This window comes from Podarcis liolepis (assembly GCF_965112155.1).
Source record: "Podarcis liolepis genome assembly, chromosome: 12".
Lineage (NCBI taxonomy): Eukaryota > Metazoa > Chordata > Lepidosauria > Squamata > Lacertidae > Podarcis > Podarcis liolepis.
Window position 1 is genome coordinate 27,261,670 of NC_139563.1, and position 21,615 is coordinate 27,283,284.

Below are 21,615 nucleotides of genomic sequence, written 5' to 3' on the forward strand. Positions count from 1 at the left end.
CTACAGCAGTAACTGCAGCTGGAACAGATTTGTGTGCAATGATCAAGATACTTCTTTTTTAAAAAAAGAAAAGAGTAGGCTAGGTTGTTTCAAAATTTACTTTGTTGTCATAGTTAGATTGTCATTTATCTGATTTTATCCTAATTATTTAAATGAGGCACCACAAGGATTTTATTGTATGTGTGTGTGTTATAGCATATATGTTCTGTATTGCTATTATTAATGTACAGTGAAGGTTTTGTACCACCCCTACTGAAATGGGAGGAAAAGTTAGGAGAAGTTGTTGGCAAATGTTATCCTTTGTGTTGAACTGAGGACCAAACTAAATGCGATATTATATTTGTCCTTGTATTTTATGTACAGGTTTTTAAAAATGCAAATAGCAGCAGCTGGTGAGAGTTGATAATTCCTGGGAACAAAGCAGGCATGCAGGGATAATTTAACCCTTTCTCCCCTGATGTGGACCTGAGGGGGGGAAATTCCTCTGAAACTGGTGTAGGCTTTGGAGGAAATTACCCATTGATGTCAATGAAGGAACCGACACCCCCCCTTCCCGCCCAATAGGGATTTTCCTCAGTACAGCAGCGGCAGGAAAGGCTTAAATTATTGCTCCGCACCTACTATGTTTCCAGTAATTATCAGCTTCTCCAGCTGATGCTATTTATATACATTTTTACAGGGGCACAAAAGGGCAGCCTGTAAACGTTCCTATAAATAAAAGATGTGTTTAATATTGCTCGTGTGAGCTGACTTGTAAAAGAATGATTCATATAGAGTTGCTATTTCTCACCTTCACAAATCAAACATCATTATCTGCATATTTAATACAGATTCCCGCCCCCCAACCTGCGATTGACTCGTGTGCGGCTGCTTATATGTGTGGCGCCAGGAAATAAATAGATTAAACCAAGAAATGGTGGGAAAGAGCTGGAGAGCCCTTGTGGCTCAAGAGGAGACCCTCCACAGAGCCCGAAAAAGACTTCAGTGAGGGTGGAGGAAGCTCCAAAGAAACCAGAGGCACAGTGGAACTTTGTTTAGGCTGCTCAGCCTCCCTTCCCAGCAGCTGATGCCAGCATCCTCCAGCTTCCAGCCAGCCCTAGAGCTTCAACTCTAGTTGAAGAAAGAGAGCTAGAGAACAGGAAAAAGGGGCATTTAGAGGTGCTCCCCACTTAACGCGATGGTGGTGACACAGATGGTGTCTGATTTGTGGAGGTGAAAAATAGCAACTCTATATATGAATCGGCTCACGAGAGCAATGCTAAACACATCTTTGCATTTATTTTATTTATAGAAACGTTTATATGCTGTCCTTTCATGCCAGTGTGTGTGTGTGTGTGTGTGTGTGTGTCATCAGCTGGGGGTAAATTAGCAGTAACATAGCACACATTGTTTGGGGAACATTCCCCTTCCACATGCTAAATTCTAGTGTATCTGGGGGTAATAAAATCCATTTGGGTTGTTTCAGAAGAATGGCAAATAAGTTTGCTTTTCTGAATCAGTTTGTTTGAGAAAATGAATCAGTTTGATTGAGAAAATGATGGGACCATTCTGTGGCAAGGCCCGAGACCAACATGCTAGTGGTGGCAGGGCCAAAAGCAGAAGTGGGTAGAGCAGGAAATGTTAATTTACATTCTAGCAAGGCAATAACGCACTATGAGGGTGGGAAACAATGTTTGTAGGAGATGTGGCATGTGGAGAAGAGTTATCTATTGGGAGAGTGTGTGACTTGGTGAGAAACTTGAGAGCCAATAGAGAGTCCTGGAGGACTGTGTTGGGCCCCTGGGCATGAGGTTCCCATTCCTGATCTATGGTGCTGTAGATTGTGATATTGCCATAGCAGAGAAACTCGGCCACCAGCTGAACATTATAAGAAAACAAGGTGTCAGGTGACTTTTTTGCAGCATGGAATACTTCTATTGCTTATAGTAACAAAAGCAATTTTGTGATATTGCCCCCTACACTCCTTTCTCAAATCTGGGGGGCAGGGACGACACTTATATCACAGGATCAAATTTTGTTTGTCCCTGTACATTACATGGGCTCTGAAGACAAACAAACAAACACTCCAGAAGACAAACAAACAAACAAACAAACAAACAAAAACTCCAGATGTAAAATTCAGTTGGTAGCCCTGAGATTGTTTTTTCATTCCAGGCACTTTCTGTGCACTGCAGGTGTAATTTTACTCCCAGACATCTAGGTTTGGATTAATATGCCTTAATTACATTATTTCCAAGTAGTGCTTTATTTCTGAACAAATATGAGGTGTAAGTGACTAACCAATGGATATTTTTGTTATGTTGACAATTGTCCAACTTGGCATCTTGGCATCACAATGGGCCCAATCAAGTGATCAATTAACTAAAAACACAAAACACTTTTCTAAAACATACTGTTTAAGTTTTGTTTTTGTTTTTAAAAAAAGGCTGTACAGGCTACAGGTTAATCATCCCTATTATATAGTATTTGAAATATTTTTAAAAATAATTTTCTTCTTTTATCTACAGTGTGAAATTTGCATGTGTAACATTTCTGTATTTGAAGACCCAGTGGATATGCCTTGTGGACATGAGTTCTGTAGAGCATGCTGGGAAGCGTAAGTATATATTTAGGCATTTTTATATAAAAATTGTCTCTACTGGGGGGGGGGGATTATCCTACTTAGTAAACTAGTAGTAATATGTCTTTATTTATTTTTAATGTTGGTTTGTTCATGTCCCTAGGATTCTATTCCAAAGACAATTTAATTTCCATTTTAGATGCTGGCTGTCGTTAAAAATTAGAGTTGCCCTAGAATGGAAACATTTAAAAAAATTAAGCAAAGATTGTGTGTCTTCTGTCTTTGCTCTAGTATGAGCCTGAAGTGGATTTGAAGCTTATGAAATATTAAAGCTACTGGGCACAAAGCGGGGAATGTGGAAGTCACAGTATGATGATGTCTGTTCCAACCCAACAATTCTATGATTTTGCTATGTGCCTCAGAACCACTTTCTGGGACATTTTGCAGCCCTTGCAGGACCAGTTCTGTTTCTGTAATCCAAAGGATCCTAAGGAGTTGACTGTCCCTTATAAAGTCTGACTTAGCTGAGAAAAGAAGCCTAAGGAGAAAATCTGGACATAAAGTGATCTGGCCATGAGATGCTGTTATCTTGTATTATTAAAGTTAAACATAATGCAGTTCCATCATGCATGTGGGGAGAGTTTCTTTGGACAGAAACCCTATCCACCTTAGCATGGGGAGATTATCTAAGTCACAGCTACTATGTTAGTTTCTATTCTAGTTTTTCCTTGAGACAAAAATTGCAGACATAAAGTTCATTCTGTCAGCTTTCCGTGACCAAAATATTCCACTTCTTAATGTGATGTGGTACTTTTTGACTCATGCTATGCACCCCACACAAATCAGTAAAGGGCTGCTAAAAGTAAACCCTTTCAATATATTTTAGATCATTCCTTTTGATACTCCACTATGTGCCCACATGCTCAGAGGCTTCCTTGTTCTGTTCAGTATTGTAGAATGCTCTGTGAGTTGCTGACTCAGAGCCTTCCCGAATACCTTGCAGAGCTTGTAAGGTAGTCATAATCTCTCTTTACTTACCTGCGAGGTTTAGGCATTAATAGGTTGATTTTTGCTCCCTAATTTTGGTGGAGTTAATATTTCCTGCTCAAACCTGATGAACATTTTAACAGATTTTTGAATATGAAGATTCAAGAGGGTGAAGCCCACAATATTTTTTGCCCAGCGTATGATTGCTTCCAGCTTGTTCCAGTGGAGATCATCGAAAGTGTGGTTTCCAAGGAGATGGATAAACGCTACCTACAATTTGACATTAAGGTAAACTGCCAGCGGCATGTGTCTAAAGTATCCATCTGAGATGGTTATTCTGATGTTATTAAAAATACTCTTAGAAAGAAATGCATCTAGTATTATAGACAACTATTTCAAGAAATATTATGATTTGTTTTTTGTTTTGTTAAATACAAATTATAACAAATGTTTTCCTGATAGCTGTTGCCCAAAGTGATGGTAGCTTAATGGGAGAAAGGTCACACTTTCACTTAGCCGCTATCTTTATTCAAGCCAAAAAGATCCTGACCCAGTAAAAAGAAAGAAAGAAAAAAGTATGAACTATTGCAAACCTTTTTCGTGAGTCAACATACCTCTTAAATGTACCAGTTGTTGCTCCTCAAATGATTAAACAGTTTGCAATTTTTTCAACCCACCACATCTGACACTTCAGTCACATTGCATCTAAGTACTACAAGTAGTTTTCCCATTAGTATTCAGCCCCAATTGAGATATAGTAATATTGCTCTCCGTAGCTAAATTTATTCCCCAATTCTACATGTTACAATCTTACTAGGAAGAGTTAGGCCCTCACAGTGCACCAGTGCCTGTAACTTAATGCTCCACTAATTTCCTATTTGGAGGTGGGGGGTGGAGAGAAAAGTAGGTGGGAACAGGAATCTTTTCCTCCCCCCCCCCCCGCCCCAAGACCTCGCTCTCCGCCTTTCAGACATTCCTTATTAATTTGTAGATTGTGCCAGATCGAGCTTTATAAGCTTTTGCATAAAAAAATACATGAATGTTCCAAATAGAGTTCTTTGGCTGAGCTTTACATGTTGCTATAGCAAATAACTAAAATTGTATAATGGATAAAATGATTATCTTTTATAGCTATTTTAAGGCCTACACCTGTTCTAAACTGCAGAGTTTTGCGCCATCAAATTGAGCTTTGTATCAGTTAGAAGGTCCTGATCGAAAATGGCAACTAATTTCTATCTCCTTTTGTTTTCAGGCCTTTGTTGAAAATAATCCTTCTATTAAATGGTGTCCTACACCAGCTTGTGAGAGAGCCGTCAGGCTAACAAGGCAAGGGTCAAATACAACAGGTTCAGAAGCACTTAGTTTCCCACTTCTAAGAGCTCCCGCTGTGGACTGTGGGAAAGGGCATCTCTTCTGCTGGTTAGTAAGGCTTTCTTGTACATGATTTAAACATGATTGCTGATCTTTTAAAAAAATTGAAACCGTGCCGTACAGTCCATGTACGAGCATTAAAATAATTACCGTTTGTGGGAAATTCATCTCTGGTTTCATATAGATCTTTGTGCTCACATTGTGAAATCCTATTCTGAATTTTTCATTTCTCTCTTCATATTCAGACTCTTAAACCAATCAGGATTTTATCTGCTCAAAAGCACTTTTTGGTCTTTTAAAATTCAAGATTACATTGATTGGGGGTATAAATCTTTTGCAAAAAGAGTATAGTTCAGTTAAATAATAATGGAATATAAGCAAATTGATCCTCTCAGGGTGAGCTAAGTATACATAGTCCTGCTTTTTCGGGGCGGGGTGTGGATAATTTTTTTCTCTGCGTATATGAGATATATATTTATATATAGACTTCTATTCTAACATAAATTCAGAGGTGAAGGAGCACCCAAAGCTGTTTTTTTTATTTCTAATATGACAGAATGTTACATTTTCCTTTCTACATTTTTTTTCTTTTCGCTCTGGCGTTTGTGGCGTTTCACTTAACAAAAAGCATTTTAGAAGATTCTTCATCATTAGATCTAGAGAAAATTCCTTGCATCCTGCACTATATCAGGCTCCTCCATAAACCTATAATTCTGAAATGATGCTATTTTTAGTTGTTCTGTTTTTTGTATGTTGGATGTGTGGCAGATGTCTGAAGCTATTTTGCTGTATTTCCTGTAAAAAAGAGCGAGTCGTGACCAATCTGGAAATCATATTGACACATCTACACCCAGGCACCATCTGGAAACGATGCATCTTCTGCTCCAGAAATTTGATTGCTTCTTTGAAAACTAGAAACAATAATGAAATAAGCTCATGGGGTTGTCCTCTGTAGAAATCTCAGTTCCTGATATTAGTCCCTATTCAATTAAAGGGCAGGTGGAGTAGAGATGATATATTCAGTGACTGTCCCTGTTTTTGACAAATGCATGTTCTCAGTCAGAAAATAGTGCTTAATTAAGTGACATTTACCCTAGTTACAGAAGACACTTCCTTTTTAAGCTGTTAAAGGTTGTGACAGATATTCTGTTATCTTTATAAAGCACTTCAACAATTTATAACGTTATTGCAATATTAATGCCAGAGCCCTTTCAAAAACCCTCCATCTCTTGTCCAGCTTGAAATTTGCTGTTAGGCAGTACACATGGTGACAGCCTCCCATCTGATATAGTGTGGCCTAGTGTCAAAGCGAGATTGAGTCAAAATGCCTATTTCTGACCATTGCAATGCCTCTCCTCCCAGCACTTGCAGCCCTAAAATGTCTGAGTCACTAGCCTACTTTTATAAGTACATCTTCCTGTGCCAGCTAGAGTCTGAAAGGAGACTGACTGCTGTCTTCCTTCAGCTCTGCATGGATCTCTAAAGCGTCGTAAGAAATTAAAAATGACAAAATGCTGCATGAGAGATCCTCACATTCTGCCACTATGAAGTGTTTGAGGAAAAGGTAAACATACATAGTAATGTTGTTCTACGCATACACATGACTCAGAAAGCCTTGAGCAGGATTTGAGAATCTTGATTCATAGTGGTTTGGTCTGTATTCATAAAAGAATGCAACTCTCTGTGAGAGAGAAAGAGACAGAAGAGAGTACTGTTAATATAAATCAATACTCAACTCAAGACTTAGTGGATTGCTAAATCGAATCATAACTCCAATCAACAGTTTAAATTACATAAGGGAGACTTCAAAGTGCACTTTGCAATTATGCACCTAAATTCCACTGCAAGTTATTGAGGTTTATATATTTTATGTCATTTATGCCTTGGGGCATTGTTTATGATTTGTTCTTCTGTATTGCTATCAGCTTTGGAATATCTAGTCATGTTAGCAAAACATATTATCTTATTTTTTCTTCTTCCTTAATTAAGAACTAGTATACTTGAATCCACAGTAAATAATAATTAATAATAATAATAATAATAATAATAATATTAATAAAGAGTGAGTTTAATCTTCAGCTTATTAAAGCCTTGGATCAATTTTTCAGGGAGTGTTTAGGTGAAGCACATGAACCCTGTGACTGTGAAACATGGAAGAACTGGCTGCAGAAGATAACAGAAATGAAACCGGAAGAGCGTAAGAATGGCCATTATGGTATTTTTGTTAATTTGTAGAAATTCTGTGTTTTTATTTATTACAGTATATTAAATTATGATTTGCACAATGGGCAGCTTGGCCTCCTAAGGGGAGTGTGGGCAAGAGTAAGGGTTATAGCTCAGTGGTATCACAGCTGCTTTGTGTGCAGAAGGTCTGAGGTTCAATCCCTGTTATCCTCAGGTAGGACTGGGAGAAAACCCAGCCTGAAACTCTGGAGAGCCATTGCTCGTTTGCATGGGAAATGGTGAGCTAGATAGACCCATAGTCTGTCTCCTAAATCAGATTATGTAAGTGATGCAGAGAAACTGTAGTTTCTCAAACCTGCCTAAAATGAAAGGGCATTAATAATGCACAGGTAAACAGCAAATAATTTGAACTGAATTTTGACAGGTTGGACAGAGTTCCCTGTGGTGTATAGTTGTACATTTCCATCTTTGGGGAAGCTGAGCTTCAAAACTGAGAGCATTGAGTTTTAAGTTTTTGAGAATGTAGACTTAAAATCCATAGTCACACCAAACAACATTCTTTACTCTGACCTCTGACACTTGACCTATTCCTGTGATTGTAATTTATTATAAACTGTTTCTAATGTTGTATTTTAAATTGTTGTGATCTGCCCTGGGACCTTAGGGTAAAGGGCAGGTGTTTAATAATAATGATGAAATAAACATGATGTAGACTTGGTTGATTAGGGTACAAGTAATTTCTAAGAAATTGAGGGAATTTAAAAATAAAATGTAAGGGGAATGCAACATTTCAACTACTCCTTATTAATCTGCAAAATATACTGTTCCTTGCTGGGAGTTGCAGTGATTAGTATGCTTTAATTTTGCGGGATGTTTTATGGAAATAACAGCTTGTTTATAATTAGTGGGCAAATTTATAAAGAGATATTGCAAAAGCTGGCAGTGGAAATGTGTGTGCTTCTAACCTTTGGACTGTGCATTATTTTTAGCATTTGTTGTGGATATTTGTAGTACCAGTCTCATAACACTGGTTTATGAAGAAATTTGAAAATCTTTTTCACCCTACAATAAGTGCTTAGGATGAGTTACAGTGTATTTAAAAATAGCCTAATCACATACTCGGAAAATTTAGAAAATGCAATGATGAACTTGCTATTAACACACTATTACATGTACAAAACCTTAACGTTATTTTTTCTTTTTCACAGTTGTGGGCGTTAGTGAGGCTTATGAAGATGCTGCCAACTGCTTATGGTTACTCACAAATTCTAAACCATGTGCCAATTGCAAATCCCCAATTCAGAAGAATGAAGGCTGCAATCATATGCAGTGTGCAAAAGTAAGCAAAGAGTCAAAATAATTCTACAGTTCATATAAATATAAGTAGAAATGTTTACTTCATGCAATGTATTAAAAAGTCCACAATATCCACTCTGGTGATCAGTATTTTGTTTGTTTTTCTCATGAAATTTTATTGACGCTTTTTCATAAAACAACACAATAAAAACAAACTAATCTAATAAAGAGAAAAAGAAAATGCAAAGTCTGCTCTCAAAGGTAGATCTTAAACCTTGTCTCACACAGAAAGGGGTGGACCTTCCAGCTCTCACCTTGGGAGCTTCCCTTTCTTCTCCCAGCCTCCCTGCTGATCAGTATTTTGCTTTATCAAAAGAACTGCCTTTGTGTTGATTGCTCGATGGTGTGAGAAAGTAGTTTTTCTTGCAGTCTTTACTTTCTTTAACAGGTAACATCCATAGCACCCTCAGTTCTTTTTGACAAGAAGCATTATCTGATGTATTAATTTATCTATTTCGGGTTGTATCCCATGTTAGTCATAATCAGAGTAGACCCACTGAAATTCATGTACCCAAGTTAATTTAAGCAGGTCTACTCTCAGTAACGCGGGTGGCACTGTGGGTTAAACCACAGAGCCTAGGACTTGTCGATCAGAAGGTCAGCGGTTCGAATCCCCGCGACAGGGTGAGCTCCCATTGCTCAGTCCCTGCTCCTGCTAGCAGTTCAAAAGCACGTCAAAGTGCAAGTAGATAAATAGGTACCGCTCTGGTGGGAAGGTAAAAGGTGTTTCCGTGTGCTGCTCTGGGTCGCCAGAAGCGGCTTAGTCATGTTGGCCATATGACCCAGAAGCTATATGCTGGCTCCTCGGCCAATAAAGCGAGATGAGCTCCACAATCCCAGAGTCGGTCACGACTGGACCTAATGGTCAGGGGTCCCTTTACCCTTTACCTTTACTCTCAGTAAAACTTAGTTGGCTACAAACCTTCATTATTAAATTCCTATCATGCACTTTCCTCTCCAAACAGAGATGTTTCAAGCAGCTAACAAAAACAGATCTAAAAATTATATAATCATTTAAAATTCAGCAATATAACAAAATAGCATACAGCATTAAAACAACATATAAACCAGAGCTGCCATAATTTTTAAAAAATGCATTGCAGTCTAATCAGCAGTAAATTCAGAAAACCTGTTGAAAAAGATATGTCTTCGGATGTTGAAGGCAAAGGAAGGCACAAGAGATTCTCATCATCTTAAAGAACTGGCTGATTCATTTGAGAGGAGGTAGTCCTTCAGGTATACTGGACTCAGGTATATAGGGCTTTAAAAGTGCAGGCATACCTCAGAGATACCGCAGGTTCGAATATCACAATAAAGCAAGTCACATAATTTATTTGGTTTCCCAGTACACATAAAAGTTATGTTTACACTATACTGTAGTCTTTTAAGCCAGACCCACTAGCTGCAGGGGCAGTAGGGGAAAAATCCACCTACAGCCCTTTGAAGTGGACAGGCTGCCTGCAGCTACACTGCATCCTCATAATGAACAATATCTGCAAAGCATAGTAAAGTGAAATGAAACAAAACGAGGTATGCCTGTAATGATTAGCACCTAAAATTGTACTTGGAAACCAACAAGCATCCACTGCCTCTGATACTGTTGCATATGTAGTTGCATAATCCCAATATTTGGCACTGGTCAAGATTTTGGCAACAGCAGTCTGCACTAACAGAACTGTATGCAGGCCACTTAACCATAGAACTATGGGGGTTGCATTGAGATAATACTCTGAATCATGTTCCACTTAGGGTCAAGCTAGACATGGAGTTTTAATTGTGTGGATGCAGTTTTAACACACACATTTTTTGTTATGTAAATAGCAGACATGGAGAAACCAATTCCAATAGACCCTTTGAATAACTGTGATGAAAACACAAATTGCTGTTGTTTTTAACATTCTAGGTCTCCTTTCAAATCTTTTAACAGAATTGGTTTAAGAAATTAGCTCTCTTTTTCCTTTTCAAGTGTAAATATGACTTCTGTTGGATTTGCCTTGAAGAATGGAAGAAGCATAGTTCTTCCACTGGAGGTTATTACAGATGTACTCGCTATGAAGTCATTCAACATGTAGAGGAACAGTCCAAGGAAATGACAGCAGAGGTAAGAAGCTAACAAATACTGAGGAGGTACAGAAGGGTAATTATCTTTGCCTTTCTTCTTAAGCTTTTTAATTTGTGCAATTCATATGATTTTTAAACTTCAGGTATTTCACTGCTAACCAGAGTAGGGTTCAAAAATATGTTCACCTTGGCTGTCACACCTCCCTCTTCTAGCATTCATTGCTCATCTCCAACTTCACACTGTGCTTCAGAAAGACTTGGAAGCACAGCATAAAGTTGGACATAATCTCCACTTCTCCCCTGAGCCTGAAATTTGCACAAGAGGCAGAGGGTGTCATTTACTCTGTGCTTTGGAGACAATGCAATCCTGTGCATGCTTATTTAGAAAATGGTAAATCGCATTGTGTTCACTGGAGCTTGCTGCCAGAAACATATACAGGTGGTACCTTCGTTCTCAAACTTAATCCATTCCGGACGTCTGTTCCAAAACTAAGGTGCGCTTTTTCATAGAAAGTAATGCAAAATGGATTAATCCGTTCCAGACTTTTAAAAATAACCCCTAAAACAGCAATTTAACACAAGACCATTGATCTATAAAATGAAAGCAATAAACAATGTACTGCAGTCACACAATCAATCAATCAATCAATCAATCAATCAGTAAGTAGCTGAACTGGGTTCCACACAGTCTCAAAAGCAAAACAAAAAAGCTGCAAAAACAAAATAAATAGCAAAAACCGACAGACCTCAGCGTAACACTCAAAACGGAAGTGTGGCACTCAAAAAGGAAGCATAACACTCAAAACGGAGCATGTTCAGCTTCTGAAAAAAGTTTGCAAACCAGAACACTTACTTCCAGGTTTGTAGTTTTTGGGTTCCAAGTTGTTTGAGTACCAAGGTTCCACTGTACATAGGATTAATACCTGTTTTCTAAAGTACAGCACAAGGTCCTATCAACCATCAATGGTTTCGTTATATAGTAAAATTCATGTTAAATTGCTGTTTTAGGGGTTATTTTTAAAAGTCTGGAACGGATTAAACCATTTTGCATTACTTTCTATGGGAAAGCACACTTTGGTTTTGGAACACTTTGGTTTTGGAATGGACTTCCGGAATGGGTTAAGTTTGAGAACCAAGGTACCACTGTACAGGAAATGCCTAAGAAGCTTCCTAAAGTTTGGAACCCTTTGGGGTTTGTTTTTTAAATGTTTAGGTCTGCTTCACACTTTCTGGCTCCCATCCCATTATGGCCTTGGTAGCATAAGGATTTGTAGTTCAACATGCAAAGCCAGCAAATATATCTACCATTGCCTCGCTACAGAGCTGCGTACATGGCCACTGCAATTTCCCTGGTTAGGGAACCATCTTTTAGAGGCACTGTGATGCATATGGCAGTGGTCCTTTATACAACTCCCACGTGGAGCCACCAGTGTATGTACTTGATGCCCCTGTACAGGTGTGACCTAGCTGCAAGGCTGCTGGCAGCTCAACAGCCTCCCAAGAGCTTGATGTACTTCAAGAAAGCAGCATCTTCACCTCACCAATACCTTGCATGCCCCTGCTGTGAAACTTCTGAGGGCTGCCTTAGAAAGGCAGAAGGAGGGGTGCACAAGGAAAATGTTACCCACCAAAGGATACAACGTAAGGCAGAAAAAAACTGGCTTAGGAGTTTGACTTAATAACGCCAAAGTGCAGTTTGACTTGTGAGATGTGTTAAGGTATATTTCCAGCTGGCTCATTTGTTCATACAGTATGCATCACTATGCTGCTTGTGAATAAAGCTCTATTATTCACATTTTAAATGGTTGATTGCCCATTTCCCTTTGCTCATAAATGTTACATTAAGATAAAACTAGCAAGTCGTTAATTTTTTTTATCTTTCTTTCCCGTAATTATTTTCTAGGCTGAAAAGAAACACAAACGATTTCAAGAACTTGATAGATTTATGCACTATTACACAAGGTTTAAGAACCATGAGCTCAGTTACCAAGTACGGTTGGAAATAGTTCTATAAAATTATTTTCCAGCTTTATTAGTTCAAAACAGTGTTTTTCACTTTTTAAAATTTTATCTTACTTTTAGTTAGAACAGCGCCTTCTAAAAACAGCCAAAGAAAAGATGGAACAACTGAGTAGAGCTCTTAGTGGACGTAAGTGTGCTGAGTTTATGTGATACATTCGGGTGCTCAGAATAATGTGTGTACACCAAAGCCTTTCAAAATCCAATTTATTTCTGGCCACTGCTTTTGTCCTTATCAAACTGAGCATTTGTGTGGCTTGATTTACTTTGATTAATGGGTGAACAAACAATATATTGCAGTATATGACATGTGCTTTATGTCTTCTAAATAAAGATATATTTTCTGCAATACCAGCTAGTATCTTCCCCAATCTACTTGTCATGCTGTTCCTCTCTGATACCAATCTGTTGCTTCCTTTTCTTCATTTATCTGGGCTGATGCTGAAAAGCAACAAGAAACTTTAGTTTCATGTAGGATCTCTTCTCTTGGGGAGTTAGTTCCTACCCAGCTTTTCCATCCTTGGCTTTTCAGATCTGTCTCTTCTCTTGCACACGTTCTGATTTTAGTAGATGGTGTTCTATATGACATGGTTTTTCTCCTGTGAGTATAAGATGTCCTCACATGGGACTGCAACTGCCCCTAGCAACTGAAGGCAGGAACACAGACGCTTCAGAGAACTTTCTGCATCTTACCCAGGGATCAGCAACCTTTTTCAGCCTTGGGCCAGTCCACCATCCCTCAGACCATGTGGTGGGCCAGACTATATTTTTTGGGGGGGGGGGAATGAACGAATTCCTATGCCCCACAAATAACCCAGAGATGCATTTTAAGTAAAAGGACACATTCTACTCATGTAAATACACGCTGATTCCTGGACCGTCCTTGAGCCAGATTGAGAAGGCGATTGGGCCGCATCCGGCCCCCAGGCCTTAGGTTGCCTACCCCTGATCTTACTTGATCTGAAGCCCTAAGTTCCTTCCTGCATTTGCTTGAAGTGGTCTTTAGAGTGCACTGTCCATCTTCTCTGTGTGCTCACGCTTGTATTTTGTAATTTCAGTGGGACTTCAATGTGAATTTCTTTTAATTTGGACTAATGTGACTATGCTGTCTTGTGAATGCAGAAATCTGAATGCAGTCAAACAATGGACATAGAGCTTTTTCTGTTGAAAGTTAGATTAGGATTTGAAAAACAATTTTGATTTTGCACAAAACATTATACTCTGTTTAGAATAAGTTCTGCTGTTGCTGAAATAGTCATCACATCAGCAAATGGGAAACAAAATACTCTTTGCAATGCCTGGATTTCTCTTGCAGCTGAAGGAGGTTGTCCAGATACCACATTCATTGAAGATGCAGTACAAGAACTCCTCAAAACTCGTCGCATCCTGAAGTGTTCTTACCCATATGGATTCTTTCTAGAGCCAAAAAGCACAAAAAAAGAAATATTCGAACTTATGCAGGTAAAGGAGGCCCTTGTGTTAGTGGCTTCTGTGATTAATTTTTTACAGCTGACTAGTTGTATATATTGAATTGATATTTTCTAGTAATTCTTACTTGCTTCCCAGTAACTTCCTCTAGATTTGCATTCTTAAGAGCACAACTCAAAAGATTAAGCAGATATGTACTGTATCCTATTGCCTTCAATGAAGAAGTGTTAGGGTGAAATACTATGCATACTTACCTGGGAGTAAGTTTTATTGAACTTACTTGGGTTTCTTTTTGAGTGGGTATGTATAGGATTGTACTATTAATTCTCCCATGGAAATCAAGGATCCTTAAAAGTGCCTTTAGAGTGTCATATTGTTGTTTTCCATTTTAGAAGTCGTAAGACTGTGTACCAATGAACAACAAAACATTTGGTCTTAGTGTAATGTGTGCTAAAAATGTCCTGCTCTAATTCCTCTCATTCTTCTGAGCAAAGATGGCATAGATAGGATGTCTGGCAGGCATTAAAATTTTATGGAGCCCTTCTGGAAGTCCAACTCCCCCCCCCCTTGTGTGTGTGTGTGTGTGTGTGTGTGTGTGTGTGTGATCATGATCTTACCACTCTGGGAAGAAAGCCAAAGATCCATTCTGACTTGTTGGCTTAGGGCACCTAGAGCAGATGCTGCAAAACTCAAAAGCTTCTTCCCAATTTACTTTCAGGTTTGCTCCACTTGATAAGGAGCTACTTCAGTGATCTTTTCCCCAAAAAACAACTCACTTTAGTGTATTTTCAGGGTGGTGACCAGGGCAGCCTTCTCCTTTACAAAGCTCTTAAAAAATTGAGGCTCCCTTTGGGCAGTGCACATTACTGCAGTTGCATACTCTGTGAATGCAGCTGTCACTTGAGGTCCACTTAGTGGTTGAAGGCAAAATTGCTGCTCAAAAGAGAAGGGCCCTTCACAGGGGCCACCCATCTTTGGAATCCTGCTTTTTATTTTGCCTTCACCAAATTGCTTCCCGTTCTACCCTTTGCCACTCTGTATTTGGTTCAGGCTTTTAGTTTAGCTCTTATTAATAATTTCTTTGTGTGCCTGTCCTGTTCAAAAATAGTTTTACACCCCCCCCCACTCTCTCCCAGCCTCAGCTGCAGAGGGAAAAACTACTTTTTCTCCTTGCCCTCATGATAGGGCAGAACAACTTCAAAGCATCCCAGTCTACCCAAGCGGGACCCTGTCACCTCTGATCTTATTCTGGATGAGGATGAACGGAGAGGGGAATGTGAGGTGGAGGAACCTGACTATTAGAATCTCTTTCAGTACTTTCACTATCTGCTCCTCCTGTGTAAATTGGTGGTGGCTCTGGATCTGATGCCCACCCCGTCAACTTCCAGGGCAGCTGCTTTATGTCTGAACTTTTTGCCCAAGACCAGAGTGGTAAAATTAACTGTGTTAATTAACACTGTAACTGAGTTGGATACACAAAGGCATGTGGCCAATGCCAACAAGTATGATGTGTCGAAGCCTTCAATCATGAGTCTGCTTTCTGCATTCATGGTACAATTGGCCTGGGCTTTTTAGTCATTACTGTTATTTTTTATTTAGAAGTTGGTATTATTGCTTGTTAGTTAGTGTTGGCTGTCACTCTCCTCTGTTCTGTTTCTACTTCCTTGGCTTGTCATAATAGAAAATTGAAGGAGTTTTGAAGATTCTCTTTTGAGAAGTAATTCTGCCTTTGACCACTAGGTGGTGGTCAAATCCCACTTGGGGTCACCTCTCTGCATGCATAGAACCCAAATGGTCTTTTCTGCCACCCTGTTAGAGTTAGCCACCTGTATGCAATTCTCTCCCAAATTTGGTTCAGCTTAGGCAAGTCCCACTGTTTCCTGGCTTACTCCTGCAGGCCAGCCAGAGAACAGAACATTGGGCATTTACCATTAATGTTCCTTCCAGGGGTTATACAGGAGGAAGCCAGTTCCATCACTGACTCAGGTAGGTGAGTGGGTCATCTTTCATTCAGTTAAAACTCACCAGTCCTTACATCCTTGTATTCCAGCCATGCTCCCTGAGCAGGGAATTTTATTTTTCTTCAGACTTTTTCTTTCAGGCTGAACATGTTATGCTCCAAGTCCAGCTTGGTTATGAGCAGAACTAGGGTAGAGCCTCAGGAATCAGAATAACCAAAACTATGCAATGTGATCCACCCTGTACTAGGCACCATTAACCCACTTTTCCCTGGTTTGTTCTTTCTTGTCCCCATGGAAATAACATGCGCAGCAAGTATCCAGAGTTATGGTTTCTTGTCCTGTAAAGAATTTACATGAGTATTTATTTTCTGATATAGACAGATCTTGAGATGGTCACTGAGGATCTTGCTCAGAAAGTGAACAGGCCTTACCTTCGTACTCCGCGTCATAAAATTATCCGTGCAGCCTGCCTTGTACAGCAGAAGAGGCAAGAGTTCTTGGCCTCTGTGGCCCGAGGAGTTGCTCCAGCAGATTCCCCAGAAGCTCCAAGGCGCAGGTAACCTAATAGTAACAAAGATCTGTATGGCCAAAGAGGTTCACCTGACAGCCCCTCGGCTTGGTAAGCCTGACTTGAAAACTCCTCTGCTTAGCCTTCAAGTTGTAGTGCAGGTAGTCCTGGTAGGTTTGCTTTGCGGAATTCATTTTTAAAAATCTATTATTGATGCTTCGCCACTTCCCACCTAACAGTTTTAAAGGGGCAGCGGCGGGGGTGTGGTGGGGACACAGACATGTGCTTGTGGCCAGAATTGTAACAAGGGAAAGATTTATACATCTGCTAGCTGGACTGAGGTGTGTATGTGCAGTGCTGCTCCTCTGAAATAAAATGCAGGAATAACTTTTTTAAAACACCTCAGCTTACTCTTGTAAGCTTCTGGCTGGCAAAAGTTTTTTTTCTTGACTGCTGAACTTTTTACATGGATATAGTAGCATTGTCGGTAACAAGGACTAGCAAGTTCCCCATGGCGTTTGAGAAAGGATGCTCCAGCTGCCCGGCACAAAAGGAGGTGGTTTTGAGGGAAGGACACAAATGTTAACACAATTGCCCTTGAAGCAAAATTCCAGAAAGGTTGCACAGGACAGCCCTTGAAGCTGATCAAATGAACACATTCATTTTTGTACTCATTTTGTTGGAGGGGGGTGTTCACAATTTATTCTAGTCTTCTTTAACAAATTCTGTTTAATTTATAGCTTTGCTGGTGGAACATGGGATTGGGAATATTTAGGATTTGCATCCCCCGAGGTAATTTTTTGTCACTTTTAATTAAAATGTGTATTATTGTGGAAATTAAGATGGAATTTCACTTTGCATGATTAGCTTCCTGATGATGTTGCAAACTGCACCAAGGTTTACAAGGTCTGGATGAGCTTTCTATTTTTGCTGCTTTACAATAGAAGGAAATATATTTAATTTTATATCTCGTGGTAGATATACAAGGTGGCTTACAACGTGGCACCCTAATTCTCTAGCTCTGCTTCAGCTGTGTCCCAGCAAACAGTGACAACTGTCTCAGCTAAAGTAGCATTCTATCTACGCCTGTTTGATATGGGAGAGGCATCTTGCTCCATGCACCTGGTATGCCCCACAGAGGACCTTAAGGTCCATGAACATAGTTTAGAGGTCCCAGGCCCTAAGGAAGTTAGATTATTCTCCACCAGGGCCAGGGCCTTCAGTGATGGCTCCAACCTGGTGGAATGCTGTGTCATGAGAGCAGGGCCCTGCAAGATTTAACCTCCTTCCGCAGGGCCTGTAAGACAGAGCTATTCCGCCTGGCTTTCAACTTGAACTTAGCCTGATCTTTTATTCCCCTTCCTTCCCCCCTCCCCTTTTTATGAAGATTATCCGCTCTGGGATCCCACAGCTAATTCTCCCCTGGTCTCCATGCTGGCCCGAATAGGTCTAATTTAGCCTGCTAGCCCACGTGATCATCTAATGTTTATTGGATGGATTTCCCCCCTAAATTGATTTTTCAATTCTGAATTTATCGTTATTCACGTTTATACCATATTTTATGCTATTTTTGTTGCATCAATTAAGTGTTTTAAATTTGTTGTTAGCCACCCTGAGCCCGGTTTTTGAACCGGGAAGGGTGGGGTATAAATAAAATTATTATTATTATTAATTATTATTATTATTATTATTATTATTATTATTATTATTATTCCTCCTAAGGGAAGGTCCTATACTCCTCCTCCTCATTGTCAAGGGACTAAACCATGAATAAAGTTTCTATGGGCCTAGAGGATCCATGCCAGTTCTGTAACACGAAATACCTTTCTGTTCCTCATTCTGAGTTGGCTCTTTAATCAAGGCCAGCGATCAGTAAAGATCTATATTAGTCTGGTGCTGGCACACTGTTTTTAATTTCCCTCCCTTTTTCATTCCTCCCACCTGTATGTATTTAAGCATTTTCCATTTCAGGGAAATGCAAATGTATGTGAGTGCAGGCTTGTACTTGTAGTGAGACACAGGCATCTAACCAGAGATGTATATCTCTTTAGTTTAAACTTTATACAAAATTTGTCATCAGCTGCAAAACACGCCGGGAAGAAATAAGTATACTACTCAAAACCACACCAGATTGATCTGAATAGGTTAATTTTACATTTTGTTCCTTTTGCAGCCTCTGTTCCTGCCTCAAGTATGAAAATCCCTGAGTTAGATAGGTTTTCTACACCTAGTGTGTGATGTTTGGGTTTTTTTTGTAAGAGCCACACGTTTCTGCATATTTCCTTTTCTATTGTTGCTGAACAGCAGTATGCTTGTAAGAATATAGCTTGCTTCTTATAGGCAAATGAACTTGCTTGCTTTTCCCAGTTCTTCCTATAATACTTGGTTCCCAATAATTCCCAATAATAATTATAAAAATGACCCCTAAAAATGCTAGCCCCATTGAATTCAATAGGACTTCTTTTTTATCAAATATGTCTTTATTTCATTTTGTTACATAAGTAGAGAAAGCAGATACAAACCTGAAAAAGGACAAATAGAACAAGAAAAAATATAAAAGGAATAACACAATAAAAGAGAAAATTAAATGATGCAGTGGAGCTACAAATACCTAGCACCCACACACCTTATTGGAGAAAACACCTGCAAACTAAAATTTTAAAATGTCATACAAGTATTATATGAGATATACCAAGAATCATGGGCAATCGCTGTCCTGTCCTGTCTCAAAAAATGTAGTTTGGAAAGTCTTTTCCACAGTAACAGTACACCGAGGTGACATTCTTACTGAGGTTTCTAGTGAACATTGGACAACGCTCTCTTGCTTTATTTGGCATTAAAAACTCTTAACATGTTGTGCTTAGCTTCAATCTCATCTGCCATTCTGTTGTTCATTCAAAAAAATGTAGCAATGCTTTTATCCCAAACAATCATGCCCTCAGTAAATAAAACTCAGTCTGTTTCTTGTTAATGCCTTTTGGTTTTCAACAAGAATCTCCCAGTTCTGCAAAGAGGAACTTAGTTCAGCAAGCCACACAAGACAAACTGTTTTTTAATATTACAGGGGGGACATGGCAGGAAAGCATGCTTAAATAAAGTTATACATTCTGTTTAGCCATGATTCTTAACAATTGATTTTCTTGGATAATTTAATGAGACATATTTCAGCAAAGTGTGATTCTTGATAGATGCTTTGCAGATACTTTGAGCAGCTGTGAGAAAGCTACATGTTGATAGAGAAAAGTAAATCTTTGAATTGGTGCAAGGCTATACTCTTGGAATTCTTTTTGAAAATAAATTCACCAGGCACAGGATTATTGCATATTAGACTACTTTACTATGCAAAAATTAGCTAAAGTAAATAGACTTGGCCTTCTTTTTTTAAGGCAATGTTTTGGCTGATGTATAAAACTCATATATCAGTGTTGAAACTGTATGCAAATAGCTTTTCAGAATTACTGAAAACCTAACAGTTCAGCCCCACAGAAGTAAGTCCTATTGAATTCAGAAGGGCTTGCTTTCAGGTAAATGGGGATAGATTTGCAGCCTAAATATACTAACATTTAAGTCCATTGCTGCATTAATCCTAGTTATGCAGTCCTTATTTATTTATTTATTTATTTATTTAAAAAATCAGGTTCAAGACTTGGCTTTAAAATTAGCCTTGATTGCTCCATTCCTGAAGCTTGCGAGAAACTCCCTTTTTTGTTTTCCTATTACAAAGTTGTAGTATTTGATATCTGAAAGCACTGATATTGCCACAAACCTTTTTGCCCATAACGGAAACATTTTTTTATTTATCCAGCTTGTTATATCAAAGCAGTGATAACCAATAGAGAACATGAGCATCTGACTAACACATAATTCCCTGTACTGTACTTTTTACTGTACTTTATTGATAAGCACCCTTTTCCATTACCTAAATCTTGTTTTCTATACTAGCCTCTTATACCCACGCCTAACTTTATAAAACACCCTAAGTGCATCCTTAACATTTTAAGCATTGCTGAAATGGATGCAGATAAGCCAGTGTTTTTGCCTGAGGATAAGCCATGTGGTATTATAATGTTAGGCAATTGTAAAATTCATCAATATAATACACAAACTTTTTGGGGAAAGCAATTAAACAGTAAGTATAAAAATGCATAATTAAATATTTTATACAAGATAAATATGCCCTGGTATTCTTGCAGTAATATTTGCAAGCAGTTCAGCAGCAGCTTTATATAGTCTTGTTAGTTTAATTTAGTAGTTTGTGTAATCTGTCCAATTTTTCTTTTGAAAAAGCTTGCATGGTATAGGCTGCTATTTACTTTTATGAAAACAAGTGATTTTATAATGCATAAAATCACAGGCACTCTTTTTTTTTTCTTTAAATGTGCTGTTTGTTATGCCCAAAACTATTATTGCATGCTCCCCTGTATTTTGTAACGTTTGGTTTATGCAGGAATATGCTGAATTTCAGTATCGGAGGAGGCACAGACAGCGTCGACGTGGAGACATGCACAGCCTGCTTAGTAATGCTCCAGATCCCGATGACCCCAGTGAAAGCACATTAGGTGAGACTTGTATAGAAGGTCTCTTTACTTTTTTGCTAGCGATATTCCTTCTTTTTAAAGAGGAATTCTGTATAATTATAGATTGTAGTTTATTTTCAGTGAAGCAATTTGTTAGTGTTTGATTAGCAAGCCTTAAATGCCAAAATAAATCATGTGTAGCCTAACTGAATGTGGTTTGGAGTATCTGGTGACGAGGTTTCTCAGTAAAATTAAGGGATAAACTTTCTTTTCTTGAACAGATACTCAAGAACCAGGTAGTAACAGAAGACATGGTAATTCCATGGTGAGTTCAGCTTCCATGAGTATTCTTCACAGCTCTTCTCTTCATGACTATACTCCTGTTAGTCACTCTGAAAACCAAGATTCTCTGCAGGTATATTCCTTTGTGCCTTTCCCTTTTCTTTTCTTTCCTTTCCTTTCCTTTCCTTTCCTGTATCTGTATCTTGCGTGCCTCTGCTTTTAGTTAGCTAATTTGTCAGCTAACTCTGGTTGTCAATAATTTGAACACCTAAGCTTCTAAACAGGTTTAATTAGAAGTACCATGAATTTATATGGGACTTGTGTCTCAGTTAGCATCTTTTGGACATTAGTTTTACACCAAAAATATTAGCTTAAATTAAG

The 21,615-nt window shown here is 38.8% G+C and overlaps 1 protein-coding gene and 1 long non-coding RNA gene across 9 annotated transcripts in view; one reads left to right on the forward strand and one right to left on the reverse strand.

Moving 5' to 3' along the window:
- Positions 1-21,615, forward strand: part of ANKIB1 (ankyrin repeat and IBR domain containing 1) — a 35,752-nt gene that overhangs the window by 10,464 nt on the left and 3,673 nt on the right. Inside the window, exons 6-18 of one of the 8 annotated variants that reach the window (XM_083467674.1) lie at positions 2,508-2,596; positions 3,691-3,835; positions 4,800-4,966; positions 7,027-7,115; positions 8,311-8,441; positions 10,425-10,559; positions 12,423-12,509; positions 12,602-12,668; positions 13,854-13,999; positions 16,305-16,483; positions 17,176-17,227; positions 20,901-20,994; positions 21,234-21,367. In XM_083467674.1, coding sequence (XP_083323800.1) covers positions 2,508-2,596; positions 3,691-3,835; positions 4,800-4,966; positions 7,027-7,115; positions 8,311-8,441; positions 10,425-10,559; positions 12,423-12,509; positions 12,602-12,668; positions 13,854-13,999; positions 16,305-16,483; positions 17,176-17,227; positions 20,901-20,994; positions 21,234-21,367 — 1,515 coding nt within the window. Of the gene's footprint in view, positions 1-2,507; positions 2,597-3,690; positions 3,836-4,799; positions 4,967-7,026; positions 7,134-8,310; positions 8,442-10,424; positions 10,560-12,422; positions 12,510-12,601; positions 12,669-13,853; positions 14,000-16,304; positions 16,484-17,175; positions 17,228-20,882; positions 20,995-21,233; positions 21,368-21,615 lie in introns of all 8 variants that reach the window. The other 7 variants (XM_083467671.1, XM_083467675.1, XM_083467673.1 and 4 more) reach the window with 7 other exon arrangements.
- LOC310689765 lies at positions 66-2,485 on the reverse strand. The gene is made up of 2 exons (XR_014517651.1): positions 2,095-2,485; positions 66-2,063 (listed from the first exon to the last, which is right to left on the reverse strand). It is a non-coding gene; the product is annotated as an uncharacterized lncRNA (long non-coding RNA).